The 15691-nt window shown below is 35.2% G+C and overlaps 2 protein-coding genes across 5 annotated transcripts; one reads left to right on the top strand and one right to left on the bottom strand.

Moving 5' to 3' along the window:
- Positions 1–1617: 1617 nt before the first annotated feature.
- Positions 1618–4098, bottom strand: LOC103839445 (tobamovirus multiplication protein 3). The gene is made up of 11 exons (XM_009115952.3): positions 3684–4098; positions 3515–3605; positions 3370–3422; positions 3212–3304; positions 3071–3142; positions 2895–2967; positions 2761–2806; positions 2490–2553; positions 2328–2381; positions 2096–2173; positions 1618–1990 (listed from the first exon to the last, which is right to left on the bottom strand). The coding sequence occupies exons 1-11, from the start codon at positions 3873–3875 to the stop codon at positions 1898–1900; spliced, it is 909 nt and encodes a 302-aa protein (XP_009114200.1). The 5' UTR covers positions 3876–4098; the 3' UTR covers positions 1618–1897.
- Positions 4099–4364: 266 nt separating this feature from the next.
- Positions 4365–15591, top strand: LOC103839447 (uncharacterized protein At2g02148). Of its 4 annotated transcripts, none has more exons than XM_009115954.3 (9): positions 4365–7685; positions 7890–8084; positions 8343–8466; positions 8538–8879; positions 9310–9475; positions 9559–9679; positions 9758–9805; positions 9889–10170; positions 10255–15591. In XM_009115954.3, the coding sequence occupies exons 2-9, from the start codon at positions 7908–7910 to the stop codon at positions 10354–10356; spliced, it is 1362 nt and encodes a 453-aa protein (XP_009114202.1). In that variant the 5' UTR covers positions 4365–7685; positions 7890–7907; the 3' UTR covers positions 10357–15591. The 4 variants fall into 4 exon arrangements, with proteins under 4 accessions (XP_009114202.1, XP_009114203.1, XP_009114201.1 ...); XM_009115955.3 differs by having other exon boundaries at positions 7885–8084; positions 9761–9805; XM_009115953.3 differs by having other exon boundaries at positions 7885–8084.
- Positions 15592–15691: the final 100 nt, after the last annotated feature.

The raw sequence follows: 15691 nt of genomic DNA, 5'->3' as shown, positions 1-15691 counted from the left end.
TCATCATTCTTACATGAACAAATTCAATACAGGAAATTATGTCCCCCCCCCCTTCCCTTTCATCTACAATGTTTTTCACTTTAACTTACACTATCTCCAGTGTATTTTGTTATTTTCACCTCTAAAATAGAGAAACTATATAATAAAGATGAGATATGCTCCAATGAATTTCTCTAAAATAGCAATTTCTAAATGTACAATAAAAAAATAGAGGAATGTTATTTTTCTTCTATAAATAGAACAAAAAATAGAAATATCTATTATAAAAAAAAATAGAAGTGGATTAGAAAATTTTTACCTCTAAATACTATTATAGAAATGTAAATAGCAATAAATTGGAGACACTCTTAGCCGAGAACAATATATATAGAATAAGAAACACTTCTCTAGTTTTGTTGATACATATGATCATCCTCATTTTGGGTTGAACACATAGTGCTCTATAGAGAAAAAGAGAATAATAAAAGTCAATAATAAATAGAAGGAAAAATAGAAATTTCTATTATAAAAAAATAGAAGTGGATTAGAATAATTTTACCTCTAAATGCTATTATAGAAATGGAAATAGCAATAGATCGGAGATACTCTTAGCCGAGAACAATAGATATAGAATAAGAAACACTTCTCTAGTTTTGTTGATACATATGATCATCCTCGTTTTGGGTTGAAGACATAGTGCTCTATAGAGAAAAAGGGAAAAATAAAAGTCAAATAGAAGTGGATTAGAAAATTTTTAACTCTAAATACTATTATAGAAATGTAAATAGCAATAAATTGGAGACACTCTTAGCCGAGAACAATATATATAGAATAAGAAACACTTCTCTAGTTTTGTTGATACATATGATCATTCTCATTTTGGGTTGAACACATAGTGCTCTATAGAGAAAAAGAGAATAATAAAAGTCAATAATAAATAGAAGGAAAAATAGAAATTTCTATTATAAAAAAAAATAGAAGTGGATTAGAATAATTTTACCTCTAAATGCTATTATAGAAATGGAAATAGCAATAGATCGAAGATACTCTTAGCCGAGAACAATAGATATAGAATAAGAAACACTTCTCTAGTTTTGTTGATACATATGATCATCCTCGTTTTGGGTTGAAGACATAGTGCTCTATAGAGAAAAAGGGAAAAATAAAAGTCAATAATAAATAAGAAACACCAAAATATCGAAAAAGAAAACAATGCATAAGCATCTCATTTTTGATGTTTGAGATCGTACTGTTGAAACTAAAATCTTGAAAGAATGTTCAGGACACATTTGAATTGTGATTTGTAAACAGGACGGTGGCCTACTTTATTGTTAACACATATACATCTTCTACAATCCTCATATCCATGATCGCTTAATTCACTGCAAATTAAGTTAAATAGTTTGTTTAAAATACAGAACTGTAAGTAGGCCGTTTGTTAATAGATAATACCATGGTAAGGTGATAAGGTGATAAGCTTGATTGAAACTTCATTGTCCAAAACAATAGAAAGTATTCTAGGATACTACCTTCAGTTTCAAGATGTCTTTTAATCTAAAATTGCAAAATAAAAAGTCGTCAAATCAAGTGCTGTAATTTGTTCTTCGTTTTGTTCATGAAAGCAAGACACAACCACAATGAGCTAGGTAACGTAGCATCTAAGTTTTAACACAAACCTGCACAATGCTTCCATGTATTTTCTAGAATACTTTTCTTTATCACATTACCTATGTAAAGGGAACAAGATCCTTAGTCAAATTCATCCCCATCATGAACCAAAAATACTGATCAGCTATAGAACTTTTTTTAAAAAATTGTTCCTAATGCTTTTCTCTCTATTGAATAAAATAAAAGCATATCCGACAAAAGAAACATGGGCGTGTCTTCTTCTGATCATTTGTTGTCGTGTCTTTACCCTTCAGCGGATCTGATGGTACTGTGTGATGCCTCGTTTTGGTGGTAGCTTTCTCAAGATGAAGAGGACCAAAGAGGAAGGTAATATCTCTACCAACTGTATATAAGAAACAAGGACCATCAGGTTACAATTCACAAACGTCAAAAATAAAGCTAATAATGTTCACGACATTATTAATCATTAAGCAAAGAGAGAGCTTACCAGGTAATATATGAAGTTAAGAATGGGGTGATCCAACACATCAAGGTTTGCCCCCTCGTCGAAAGCAGCAAAGCACATCTAAAACCATATTAAATGACACGAGCTTAGTTTCGTTAGTTGTTAAATCTTAAACTAACAACTCTAGTAAAGAAGAAAGATAATCCAATGCAACCAAGAAGGTAAGAAGAATGGGTGGATATCAACATAACGATATGTTTGTGGGTGACTTTACCATGATACACCTGATGAGGAAACACGTAGAGCATATAACTGTCACGTAACCAACCTACCATACATAAGAGAGAGAGAGAGAGAGAGAAAGAGGGTGTAAACATTCGGGAAGCAGAAAATAGTAAAGACTTGAATGGCTACACTTAAACAATTGATGTTTCACCTCTTGCAGCTTTTTGCGGCGGCCGTTAGACTCTGCTGGGAAACTTTGCAACATTAGGAAAAGCCTGCCATAAGATAGACATAAACGGATACAGAATCAAGCTTAAAAAAGATGTTATAATCATTTTCAACGGTATGCAAATTTACTCGAGGAATTCTGGTCTAGATATGAAAAAGAATGTAAGTGACTATGACTGCAAGCAAGATGGGATGGTCACAATTTGTAATCTCACAACTCATTGGTGATTTGACTGGTGATTTGACAGATTTACCTTCCACCGTAAAGTAGAAATCCAAGGGCAGCAAACAAGGAAGCACCTGCGATAATAAGTTTGCTAGAGACGTGAGACAATTACTACTAATTAAACATGCTTGTGTCACATAGAAGGATCAAAGCTTAATTTACCAGCAAAGAACATCTTTGATAGGATAACCATAACTCGAACAGGCTTCCACCACAAAACCAACCAAAGAGCAATCTGAAAGCAATACAATCCCCATGACCGACCCCACAAAAACAAAATTATAACTTTTCTCTAAATTCACAAATATCTTGAAGACTGCATGGAAAAATATACATACCTGAACTACATAAACAACTGCATTGATTGTGAAGAAGCCTGGCCTCAGTCCATCAGTGGATACAGCACGCGCCTGTCCAAACCAAAGAGTATCTAAGTAAAACATCAAAACCAAAGAACCATATAACTAATCAGATCTCACCTGATAGTAAATCTCAGCCCAGAAGAGGACTAGAAGAGCATAGGTGGTGAAGAACGCAAGACTTGGAATATCAAGCAAGATATGTTGCAGAATCTACAACACAGTCATCAAAGGATTAGCAAATTAAGAAAGCATTTGATAATGAAGAGCGGCTTCACCTCTGGATGCATGAACTGCACATCTCTCCTGAATACAAACACCACAGCCCTGACTGCGAAAACCATACCAATGAACACAATCAAATACACATAGAAAACATCAAGAACACAAACAAAATCCACAATCTCGCACAAACCAACCAACCTCCGTTCACGACGAAATTGAGGAAGTGAAAGACCTTCTGCGTCGTCCATCCATATTCTGGAACTCTCCATTGGATTCTCACAAGTTGAATCTACCAAAAAAAAGCAAACAAACATTCGTTTCATCGAATAATCCCTAAGAGATGATTCAAAATCAAGAACTACCGTACCAGAGCGACGACGGAGACGATTCCGTAGAGAAGAGCGAGAGCGTGGAAGATACGATCCTGCCAAATCGGAGACTTGTTAACGTCAGACCACCAAGACGAAGCGTCCTTGAGATCGAACGCTTCCACCGCCGAAGAAGACGACGTCATCATCTCCGACGCGTATTGCATCATCTCCACACCGCCGATTCTCATTGATCTTTCTTTCTTTCTTTCTTTTTTTAACAAATCGATTTTTTTTTTTTACTTTTTGGAAATAAAAAGACCTGGTTAAACGGGTGAGGACCGTTGATAGCCGGTAATTCTCTTTAGGGGGATTGAAGGAGGTGTTGAATGATGACTGACACGCTGCTCCACGTGGCACGTGTGGATAAAAGAGGAAAGCCAAGCTGGCTGATCCACGAAACATGATGGGATATATACGCGATTTTAAATAAAAGAGGAAAGTAATTATGGTTTGTGGCGAGTGATTAATACCGATCTGAAATATAAAAAAGGAAAGTAGATATGGTTTGTCACGAGTGATTAAGTATATAGTGATAAAATGGAATCTATTTCCTTTGATGGACCATATTTACTTTTTTTTTCATGGTAATAAAAATATACGAAATTGATCGATTTTCAAAATCACTTGATTGATTTTCTATTGTGGCAACAAAAAGATACGTAACGTCTATTTACAAAATCACCTCATTCATCTCTACTTCTTTAATTTACCAAAATAACAACAAAACTTAAGTTCATTTAAATTCACCTCATTTTCTAAAAACCAATCAAAGTGTCACGTAGATTACTAAATAAAAATATTAATTTAAAAAAAAATGATTGAAAAAAACATCAATTTTAACGACATTAATACTAACAACAAAATCCTAATTAAATTTTAAATCATAAATTCTAGACCCTAAATTCTAAATCTAAACCATATATCCTAAACCTAAATCCTATACCTTAAACCCAAACTATATATCTTAGACCCAAATTTTGGATCCTAATCCTAAACTGTAAACCCTAAATCCAAAATCCTATACCCTATATCCAAATCATAGACCCTAAACTCAAACCCTATACCCTATACCCTAAACCCAAATCATAGATTCTAAACTCAAACCGTAAACTCTAAATCTAAACCTTATAGCGTCTAGGTTTTGGTTTAGGATTTACGGTTTTGATTTAGGATCTAGAATTTGGGTTTAGTGTATATGGTTTGGGTTTACGGTTTACGGTTTGAGTTTATGGCCTAGGATTTGGGTTTATGATCTAGGATTTGGGTTTAAGATATAGGATTTGAGGTTTCTATAATTTGGATTTATGATTTAAAGTCTAGGATTTAGAATTTAAGATTTAGGGTTTAGCTGCTGACGTTAGCATCGTTAAAATTGTCGTCATTCTTTTTTAATTATTTTTAAAAAATTAATATTTTTATTAAATAATCTACGTAGCAGTTTGATTGGTCATTAGAAAGTGAAGTGAATTTAAATGTTCACCCCAGGGATAAACCTAAATTTTGCTCTTTAAATAAACTTTTTTCTTCTCTGATTATAGCTACAAGAAAGAAGAAGAAATACTTGAATCTGCTCCTACAATGAAAAATCAATTTCATGACCATGGTACACTTTTCTTTCTCCCCATTTTTTTTTGTTTCTTAAGTTGAAATGGTCTCTAGCTTCTTGTGAACAATGTTTTGTGTTATTCAACTGTGTATGCTCAGTTTATCTTCTAAATCCAAAATGTACTTGCTTGCAGTTAATCTCAGTCAACATGTATTGATGAGAGACATGGGTGTTAGTGCAGTGACGACTGAGTTTTAAAAGCTGAAGAAAAATAACTTTTCAAGGTGTCCATGTACCAGTCGTACATGAAGTCGTACAAGGAGTGTTACGTGAAGTGAAGTTGTGTAGCTGATCTGAAGACTGAAATTGAAGCTGACTTAGAGCTAAAGTAAAGACTACTTAGAGGCTAAGCAAGTTATGATTTACCTTGGAGAAAATGTAAATAATCAAGGAAAGATTTCCGAAAGACTTTGAAGGAGATTTGGAAATATTCTATAAAGAAAGATATGGTAATATCTTTTCCTTGGAAAGTTGGCTAAGGCGACCCACGAAATCTGCAAGTAAAGGTAGAGAAAGACGTGCTGAGGATTATGTACCACCTCAAAAGAAAGAGTTCCAGTGTTGAATGAGAGTAGATATAAAACATAAGGGCTAGAGGTCATGAGGGGATCAAAGGGGTTCTAGGGTTAGTTTGATCTAGGAACGTGTAAGGCTAGTGTCTCTGTCTGTGTGTGACATGTTAGTCAATTCAGAAAAGACCTAGTAAAGCATTTTATCTATGTAAAAATAAACTTTCATTATTATCCTAATGTAGTACTTTGCGAAATAAAAAAAAAAACATTGTATTTGTATGTATTACTCTCTGTAACAGACTCGTCTTGCACTTTCAATGGGAACCGAAATGACTCGAATAGCGTTCCAAGAACCTTCTAAAAATGGGACACCACTTATGCTGATAACACCAATGCAAAGTCCTATGTCTTATGCACCTTCAAGTCCCGGGACACAAGCATCAGAACTGTCAAAGAAAGAGCTTCAAATGAAAACTAGGAGGGAGATAAAGGTGTTGAGCTAGCCAAGACGGCGAAGACAAAGATGTTTCAACGTCACTAAAGACTAAAGCTTTTCTCCAAACTTGTAAAACTGTTTCTGAAGCTCGTGCTTCTTTGCGGGAGAAAGTGGAAAAGGCTAACCACATGGCTAGGTAAGGAGTCGAAGTTGCATTGTTAATTTTATCATGCTTTAAACTGAAAAAGATTTGGGTGAGGTCGAGGTTCAGATGGGAGAATAATCAGAAGGTGAAATTCTGAAAGAAAACTGAGGTACGTAGTCTGAAAAAAACTCAAGAAACAAAGTCAAAGTTGATCATATCTTCTGTTTATCATTATGTGTAATTGATGGTGATATTCTTGATATTGCAGGTGGAAGTTGAGAAGGTGAAAGGACGACTGCATGACCGGTTGATGAAGAGACTTTCTGCGGTAGAGTGCAAAGCAGAGGAGAAGTGACAAGCTGCTGAAGCTAAGAAGAATTGTGAAGCAGCTAAAACAGAGAAACAAGCTGTTATATTGTTTTAGTTTTTGCTATATTGCTTGTTTTTCTTCATTGTTGCTATATTGTTTTAGTTTTTGTTCTTAGTAGTTAGTAGTAACATTAAAATCTAATATGTTCTGATGTTTGTTAATTCTATTAATAAAATTTGTATCTTATAACTTACAATTATTGTTTACTATTATTGTTTCACATAACAATAAAAAAAATACAAAATTATGTCTTACAACCACACAGGGACGAAAGAAACTCGAATGTCAGAGTTGTTAGACAATATCAACCTCGTTACACCACGTCCTATCGCCTCTAAACCCATATCCATTGGTTTGTCACCACTACCGAAAGCAAACTTGTAAAATACGTCACATTTGTGACCTGTAAGAGGTTTTAAGATATGTAAATTGTTATCAAATATTTATTATTAAAATTATTAATTGTCAAATATATATTTTATTCACTTTTGATAATTCCGTATATCTTATTTAAGGAAAGAATAAAAAATATTAATTATAGATTATTAATTAATATATAGTTAATTTAATGAAAAATATATAATATATGTGTAGTTGACCAATATATTTTTTTATAGATTTTAAATAGCATTCGAATGATGACACGTGTTATAACTAAAGTGTTATAATATTTTTTTAATATATAGAGGATGTGTTGCCAAACAAAAATTGAATTAAATAGGACTAATATAGTTATCAATTTATTATGTATTCACTTAAACATTAGTTTATATTCGAATTAAAAAAAAATGTTTTTAATATATAAAAATAGTCCCTTGTTAGTTTCGGGCAGATGTCTTGCGAGAGTTTCCGAAACTGACTGGCTCGGAAAGAGGTGCGGGAGTCTGGATCCAGGTTCGGAGATCTCTTTCAGCGTACGATAAGCTCAGGTTCGGATTCCCTATTTGTCCACGGTTTGAATAGCCGTTAGTTAATCTCTCTCTCACCAGTAAACTCAAAGCTACTTCACGGATCCAATTCCTAGAGTCGAATCTGCAACTTCTAGAGTCGAATCTGTGACTAAAAAAAAGATGGTTGATTCTCACCAAATCGATATTGATTTTCGAATTTGTCTATGTATTTGGCCAGTTTAGGGTTTTCGATTGTTTGAGATGGGAGCTAGGGTTCAAGTGCAGCACTACAATTTGGGATCGGCTGATTCTTACATCGGTAGCTCTCTACACGATCTCAACTCCGTTGATGGTCCGCCCAGAGATATCGACGGCATCGGAGGCTCCGTTGCTCATGAAGGCGATCGCTTGGACAATGACGGCCATTCCTCTTCCGCGGTGTGTACAAATTTCTCAACTTTTTTAGGGTTTATCTGTAACATTAGCTCAATTTAGTTTGTATGGAATGAATTGAAGTTGTGGGTTTCACATTGTGTTTTCAAAAACAATCGCTAGGCGGTGGTTAGATATTTTATAGAGTAGCTTTAGCTAATTGAATTGAAGTTGTGAGAGTTATTCAAAGACTTTGGCTTTTGTCTCTCTTTTTTTTGGGTGCAAATGTTAAAGACTTTGACTTTGGCTTTTGTCTCTTTTCAGAACTGTATGCACGAATCATACACAAACTCTCTGCAAATCCACAATGACGGAGTTGAAGAAGGTGGGTCTAACATGGATAACAAGGAGCCTTCAGGAACTTCTTACAATATGTTAACCATTCAAGGTAATAAATATCTATCTCCATCTTTTGACGTAGGAGAAGCTTCTTGATTCATTATCTTATTTTTATTTCAGATGTTTCACCAATTGAATCAGCACGAGGGAGGTTTCTCCAAATCATCGTGGATTACTTTATCAGCCAACATGTGGTTGAAGTCTGTGAGAACAAGCGTGACCATGAGACCGATTCAGGTAGTAGTAATAAATCCAAGAGGAAGTCGGATGATACACAGTATGAAGGCGACCCGAGTTTTGCATTGCCGTTGATGTATATTGCAAACTTATACGAGACTTTGGTCGGTGAAGCTAATGTGAGAGTTGGTTCACTGAATGGTATAAGGGAAAAGACACTTGGGGTTGCTCTTGAAGCAGCAGGTGGCTTGTATAGAAAACTAACCAAGAAGTTTCCTAAGAAAGGTAATTTTATCTTCAATTTGATTAGTTTTGAGCAGTGTTCTAAGGCAACTCGGTCATAGCAAACAGGTTTTTCAAATACGATTTATGCGACTCATATCCATTTCAACCGTCTTAAATCCATTTAACTCGATCTAAATTGGTCTAAATATGCTAAACTAAACAATAGTGTTAAATCTAATCTCTATTTTTTATATATCTAATTTTTATAATCCATCAAAATAATTTTATAATTAAACAAAAAAACCAAAAAGAAATTATTATAAATGTTAAATATATAAAAATATATCAATAATTCCCTTAATGTCTAGATCCAGCCAAGTCCTTGAAGAATCCGTCTAGTCGTTGAGAATAAATCATAATTACAGCTTATCGATTTCTTGAACATTGGTTTTGAAGGTTTGTTTGTGTGATTGTCCTTGTTCATTTACAGGTACTTGCATGTACAGAAGAAGAGAACTTGCAACATCACTTGAAACTAGGACAAGATTTCCAGAATTGGTAACACATGGAGGAGAGAAACGAGTTCGGTTTGTGGTGGTGAATGGTTTGGATATTGTTGAAAAGCCGGATGATATACCGGTTGAAGATGCTGAATGGTTGGATCACCAGTCTATACTATTGTTCAATTGTATGTGAATGGTGAATCATCAGTATATATAATTGGATATTGTCACTGTAGGTTTAAGCGATTAACAGGCCGCAATGAAGTAGCTGTCTCTGCCAGAGATTATAAATTTTATTGCCCTCGACACAAGCATAGACGTGTTCACAGTTCTGCCTGCAGCATCCATGGCTTGCCTGTAAGATCAATCAACGCACGTTTTTTCTGAGATGAAAGAACAAAATGACATTGTTATTTTTTTTTTTTCATTGTTAAGCAGACATTTCCAGGTATGGATCCATCGACTTTAGCTACTGTTAGTGAAGTAAGTACATACTCCTTCCAAATCTCCTAATACCCTTACTGCAATGATCTTGAGCTCATCATGTTTTATCATGATAATTGCAGGATCAAAGTCAACAACAACAACAACAACAACAACAAGACACTCCTTCTCCTTCCAAACATCACATGTCATCTATGTCTCATCATCCTCATCAGTTTCACCAATCTATTCACCAGAGCCACCACCAACATCATCAATCTGTTTACCAAAATCAACACGCAGCCACACATTTTCCCGGTCAAAACCATCAATGCGACCCTGAACTGTCTCAAGCCCAACACCAGTCACCATCTATTTCGCAGCACATGGCTTGCTTGCAGCCCCTCACCGGAGGCCATGTCATGGTACAAATCTTCCAGAACTCAAAACTCAAAACTACCATTTAGATAATTTCAGATCATCATATGTTTTATCTTGTTTTTCCATAGGCAACTGGTCCTGCGAAATTCTGTGACCAATGTGGAGCACAGTATCTGAGAGAGACCTCCAAGTTCTGCTCAGAGTGTGGTGCCAAGAGGCTTGGGTTATAGCAGAGACAGATTTGAATCTCGTTTAAGTTATAAATTGACAAGAAGATTAGTGTTTCAGCCGACTTTCAGAGTTGAAAGAGGGAATGAATTATGTTTGAGCTGGCTAATTACTGGCCTCTGAAGTAGTGATTAAAACTCTGTTAGTTTCTGATCTTGGGAAATGCAAATTTGTAAGCCTTTACATATGCTTATGGCTATGTCAAAACGTATATAACCAAAACAACGAAAGTAGTGTAATTTTGTTAAATTTTGAGGAATATTCAGACAGAAAAGTAAGGTTTCCTTGTAACAAAACTAATGATTTTTCCATACATATATAAGCACAATTTAAAATCTCAATACATGATTTAAAGCTCTTACAAAACATAAAAGAACATCACATATACAGACAAAACAAATTGTTCCTTTTACGGTTATTACAATTCTATTTTCGAATTGAGTCTAGACAATGGTGAAAGAGAGGATACCAAAAATGAGTTTTTTTTATATTTTTTCGTTTAGACTATTTTATTAGCTGATAAAATTTAATTAGCCGGGTTTGGTGCAGGAGCAACGGAGACTACTGCAATGACCGCCTGTGGAACCTTCTTTGGTACAAGCAGAGGCACAGTTCTGTCCGTTGAGACACACTCCTTGGAATGTTTTATCGGTGCCTCACACGGTTTTGCTTCCACTGGAGTCATTCCTAAATCACAAACTTAACCTAGCGAATTATATCTAAAACACTCTCGTTTTGGAGCACAACCATAAATAACTAATTAAGAACCATACGTAGATGTTTAGTAATTAGTATAACCAAAATGTGGAACTACAAGACCTGCATGGGCTTGTTGATATTATTTATGCTCATATATATAGCACATCACTTAATCAGATCAAGGGCCAGTCATAAGAATAAGATTTTTGAAGCCATATATATCAGAAAATGATATACTAGAAATATAATGTTTTTTAATAATATCAAATGGAAAACAGGTTTTCTCTATTTTCCATCAGATAACTTAACAAGATCTTTCTGAAAGTTGCGAAGATACAAGATAGAGGTATGAAGATGATGATCTTGGGTGCTCTCGTCAATGTCATAAACGTTGAAAGACGTCAAGCTCGCGATGAAGAAATATCGGATCAAGATGATTTCAAGATTGTGAAATCATGGATAAGTTAAATTTTTATTCTCTGGGTTATAACTAAAGAAGAAGAAAAGAAGAAGAAGAAACTTCTGCAAATTTATAGACACTTGTAGACGCTTCTTGATTTTTTTTCTAAACAGTAGAATTTAACAACAATATAACCAAAAAGACTTATTCGAGAACACATAAAACATACCCGCATGTATGGTACGACATGGTGCTGTACGGAACATTAGATAGAAAGAAACAAACAGGAGAGACGATGGATTGAAGATTTTGAGTCACGAGGATCGATCGATGGATGGATCAGCAATGTTTGATGCAGAAGCAACGACGACGGAACCCACGGCATCTACCTCCGGAAAAACCTTGGGTGTGGCACACGTTTGCGCAGTTGTGTGTGCTCACACATAGACCCCTGAACTTATGGCTCTTCGACTCACATGTACGTGCCTCCACTGTGACTGGACCCGCCCCTAACACACAGGAAAAACAGTTTCTTTAGACCATAGCTTAGTTTCAATTCTCATGCATGCATGGTGCCGGGGCGATCCTGAACACAGCGAATTGAAACATCAGCTTAGGGTTCTCAAAATTTTTAAAAAAATTTACATAGAAAAATGCCCCCAAATTTGTTAAAAAAAAAGTTTAGAAAATCCTCATTAAATTGATTTAGACTCCCAACATTTCAGGGACGCCCATTGGTGCGTTATTCATCTTCAAAGTTTATAGAAGAACAAGTATTTTTGCTAAACAATACAACCAAAGCTCATAGGCCATAGCCTTCTGAAATCATGGGGAATGATCATATGGTCGGCCCTAACATTTTAGAGGGTATATATACACAATTTAGTAAAACATTATCAATTTTTTATTAAAAAAAACTGAAGATCATGCTTATATATAATAATGTTTTAAAAAAATTGCTGTTGAGAACCAATATTTCACTTTACTATGCATATAGGAAAACCAATATTAAGTTATGAGAGTAATGAACCTGAAGCAACGAATATCATGAACATGAAGAGAACGACTGAGATCAAAGGCATACAAAGCTTCATTTTGAGAGAGACGAAGAAGATTTCAGAGAGAGTTGTAAGGAAACAATTGTTAAGTGTGTAGGGAACCAGGGGCAGACCCACATGGAGGACTGTGGAGTCACTTTGACACCACAGAAAACAATAATATCCAGGTTTTATAGCCAATATTAACTAATGGGCAGTGGCAGTTTGGTTGAAAAGGGTATTAATGAATCCACAAATCCAGGTTCAAACCCTCTTTATGACATTTTTAAAAGTTTTTGACACTTCATAAATATTTTTCTGGGATCACCCCCGTAGGGAACCAACGAGGAATGTGGAACTATATAAAGTAGTATAAGAAGGATCGAGAATATTTATTAGTATTATATTACGTAATCGAGTTTTTAGTATTTAGTTTATATTTTGAAAAAGAAAATTTAAAGGATAGTGAAAGTATCTTTTTGAACTATTAGCATATTTTGATAAAGAGTTATATTTTATTGGTTGTCTTATTCCGATCTACTTATTCAGACCACCTCAATTTTGAGTAATAAAATAGTTATAAAAAAAAACCATTAGCAAATTTCGATACTCCCAAATTCCAATTGACTTTTGCCACGGTGGTGTGAAGACGTTTTGCCACAGTGGCGTGACGACGTTTTGTCGATTTTCTCCTTTTCCTAATTTTCGGGCATTCTCTGTGTTTTTTTTTTTTTTTTTTTTTTTTGTCATCTTATAAACATTAAACATGGACAGAAGTCCAGCAACACAAATAATTACAAGGTGAGGCCCAAAACAAGAAGGCCCAGACAAAGCTAAAGAAATAAACGAGACCTAGACAAAGGCCCAAAAAACTAAGGCGTAGCAGCCTTCGCAGAGGGAAATGGCACGCCGATGATAGGCTAGACACGTGTATAGACGCATAGCTGATGGGGACACGTGCTTTGAAGGTCATCACCTTAATCGCCGGGAAAAGATCCTCGCCGGAGCTCCGATCACCGGAAGACGAAGCCGTCAACACGACCAGGGGAGTAAGCTCAGAACGAGCACCGTAGCGAAGAACTTCCAAGCCGATTGAGAACCAAATGACCAACGCTTCAAAAGATGGATGAATCGATTGTCTTCAATCGATCTGAATAATCGGACTCACCTGAACACGAGAAACAGACATCTTTAAAGATGTAGAAGAGCTCGAAGATGAAACAACCCTATCCAAGGGGAGGAGGAAACAGTCCAATCTTCTTATCGAGAGTCAATCGCCGCAGATACAACCAGGAAGCGATGGTCAAAAAGTAAAACAAAGGAACCGGAGAACCGGAACCAAGCTCACCATCACCATCACAGACGGACGATGAAGCGAGAAGAAAGCCGGATAAGAAGGTGTTTTGAGAACCACCTCTTACCAGAGTCAGAAGCCCGAACTACGGGAATCAAAACCGGATAAGAACCGGTGATAGAGAAGAAGACGAAGCCGGAATGAAGCCGGCGACGATTCAAGTTCTCTCTCTCTGAAAGATTTTTAAGAGAGAAGAGAGAGAGAACTTATTTGGCACCTCTCTTTCTTTAACTTTTCGGCATTCTCTGTGTTTATAACCTGGTCCCATTTATTTGCTTTACCAACACTGTGATAAAAGAAAATTTGGTCTTTTATTGGAAGCGACATGAACGCAGAGAGATTTTAGAATCATCATTAAGAGCTTGTACGTTTTCTTTTATTGAGCACCGAGCTTGTTGGTTTTCTATAAATTGCATTAGTCACACCACTGTGACAAAAGTCAATATGGAATATCGAAATTCGATGATGGTTCAAAAAGGTTTACCTTTAAAAAATATAATCCACCTGTTTCACAAAAAGTGTAATAGATATTTTCACAAATATTAAAAAACAAATTGAAATGCATTTATTTTTTTTATTAATATCATCTATTTAGTCAATAACATTTTAGATAAATAAATTTATTTTTAAAGTAATATTGAACTAAAAGTAAGTATAAATTGCATTAGAATTATAAAACGATAATTTTTATGCAACAACAAATATTAAATTGACACTTAATATAAAACAGAAGGAATAATACCTTTCAATATGCTTTAAACTGTTTTTAATTAAATATTAATGTAATTTTTTTAAAGAAAAATCGACAAGCTCTTGATAATGATCCTAAAATCTCTTTTAAAATTGCGTCAAAATTCCCGTTCTCACTAGTTAAACAATAATACTTGATATAATTCATAATATTTACACTTTAAAAACTTAATTTACAAGTATCCTAATTAACTTATTTACACTATGTTATCTCGAATGCAAGAAAAGATGCAACAGGCATTCAGTTAAAGGTTAATTTCCCTTTGGTGATAGAATTTTTCACTCTGTTTCCGACCCATGAAAGGACTAACAGGTGGACGAAACCACCACCTCAGTTTCTGAAAGGCAACATCAGTGTCTCATGGGTTGGCAATCATGTTAGTAGTGGAGCTGCTTGGACATTAAGAGATTAATTTGGCAACTAATAGAGTGTATATAGTTGGTTTAATATGTTTAAGTAGTTGGTTTAGTGTAGATAGTTTCACATGTATTTAAACTATCTCTTCTTCCTCGTTTGAATTAATGAAGACTTACTCTCACAATCTAAAAACAACATTTTCCTACACAGTCGTAGAACCTTTTCGAATGTGAGGGATTGCGGAGAGGCTGAATCAGTTGCTCTCCATTGGGCGGTTACAGACATGAACAATACCCCAAAAGGATGATCACAATCACCTTGTCATGTGCATTGGCGCGAGAAACTCTCCAGAATCCCAGAGACTTTATTTAGCTTCTGTCTCAAAAGAATGACATTGACATGATGCTTATCTCATTCCATGAACAGAGCATTGATCATATATGTGATTGCCCAAGAGTTAGACTGTAGTATCATTAGCGACCGGCGCTATCAATCCTACTGATATCACTCAAATTATGCTAATGAGTGATATTTATTCTCTCAGATAAGAAGTTCAATTGTAGTATTTAGAGATCGAATCCACAATGAGCTAAGGTACACAATAGATCCTAATCAGCAGTGATTAAGCTAGGTAACTTATTAAAACTGTAAATAAGCAAGCAATGTGAACAAATCAGTTGTTCAGTTGATTGGTTTAGGGTTTGTAAACAATTAAATGAAAGCGCTAGATCTAGGGTTT

Source organism: Brassica rapa, chromosome A09 (genome assembly GCF_000309985.2).
Source record: "Brassica rapa cultivar Chiifu-401-42 chromosome A09, CAAS_Brap_v3.01, whole genome shotgun sequence".
NCBI classification, from domain to species: Eukaryota; Viridiplantae; Streptophyta; class Magnoliopsida; order Brassicales; family Brassicaceae; genus Brassica; species Brassica rapa.
Note: the sequence above shows the minus strand (reverse complement) of the source record. Positions and strands in the feature narration are given on the sequence as shown.

What these genes read in the sequence shown, in the direction of transcription:
- LOC103839447 (XM_009115954.3), top strand. Translation starts at nt 7,908, where the DNA reads ATGGGAGCTAGGGTTCAAGTGCAGCACTACAATTTGGGATCGGCTGAT. An exon ending in ACGGCCATTCCTCTTCCGCG is followed by an intron (nt 8,085 to 8,342) that starts GTGTGTACAAAT and finishes GTCTCTTTTCAG; the next exon opens with AACTGTATGCACGAATCATA. An exon ending in TCACCGGAGGCCATGTCATG is followed by an intron (nt 10,171 to 10,254) that starts GTACAAATCTTC and finishes GTTTTTCCATAG; the next exon opens with GCAACTGGTCCTGCGAAATT.
- LOC103839445 (XM_009115952.3), bottom strand. Translation starts at nt 3,875, where the DNA reads ATGAGAATCGGCGGTGTGGAGATGATGCAATACGCGTCGGAGATGATG. An exon ending in GGGCTGAGATTTACTATCAG is followed by an intron (nt 3,143 to 3,211) that starts GTGAGATCTGAT and finishes TGGTTTGGACAG; the next exon opens with GCGCGTGCTGTATCCACTGA. An exon ending in CAGTTGTTTATGTAGTTCAG is followed by an intron (nt 2,968 to 3,070) that starts GTATGTATATTT and finishes TATTGCTTTCAG; the next exon opens with ATTGCTCTTTGGTTGGTTTT.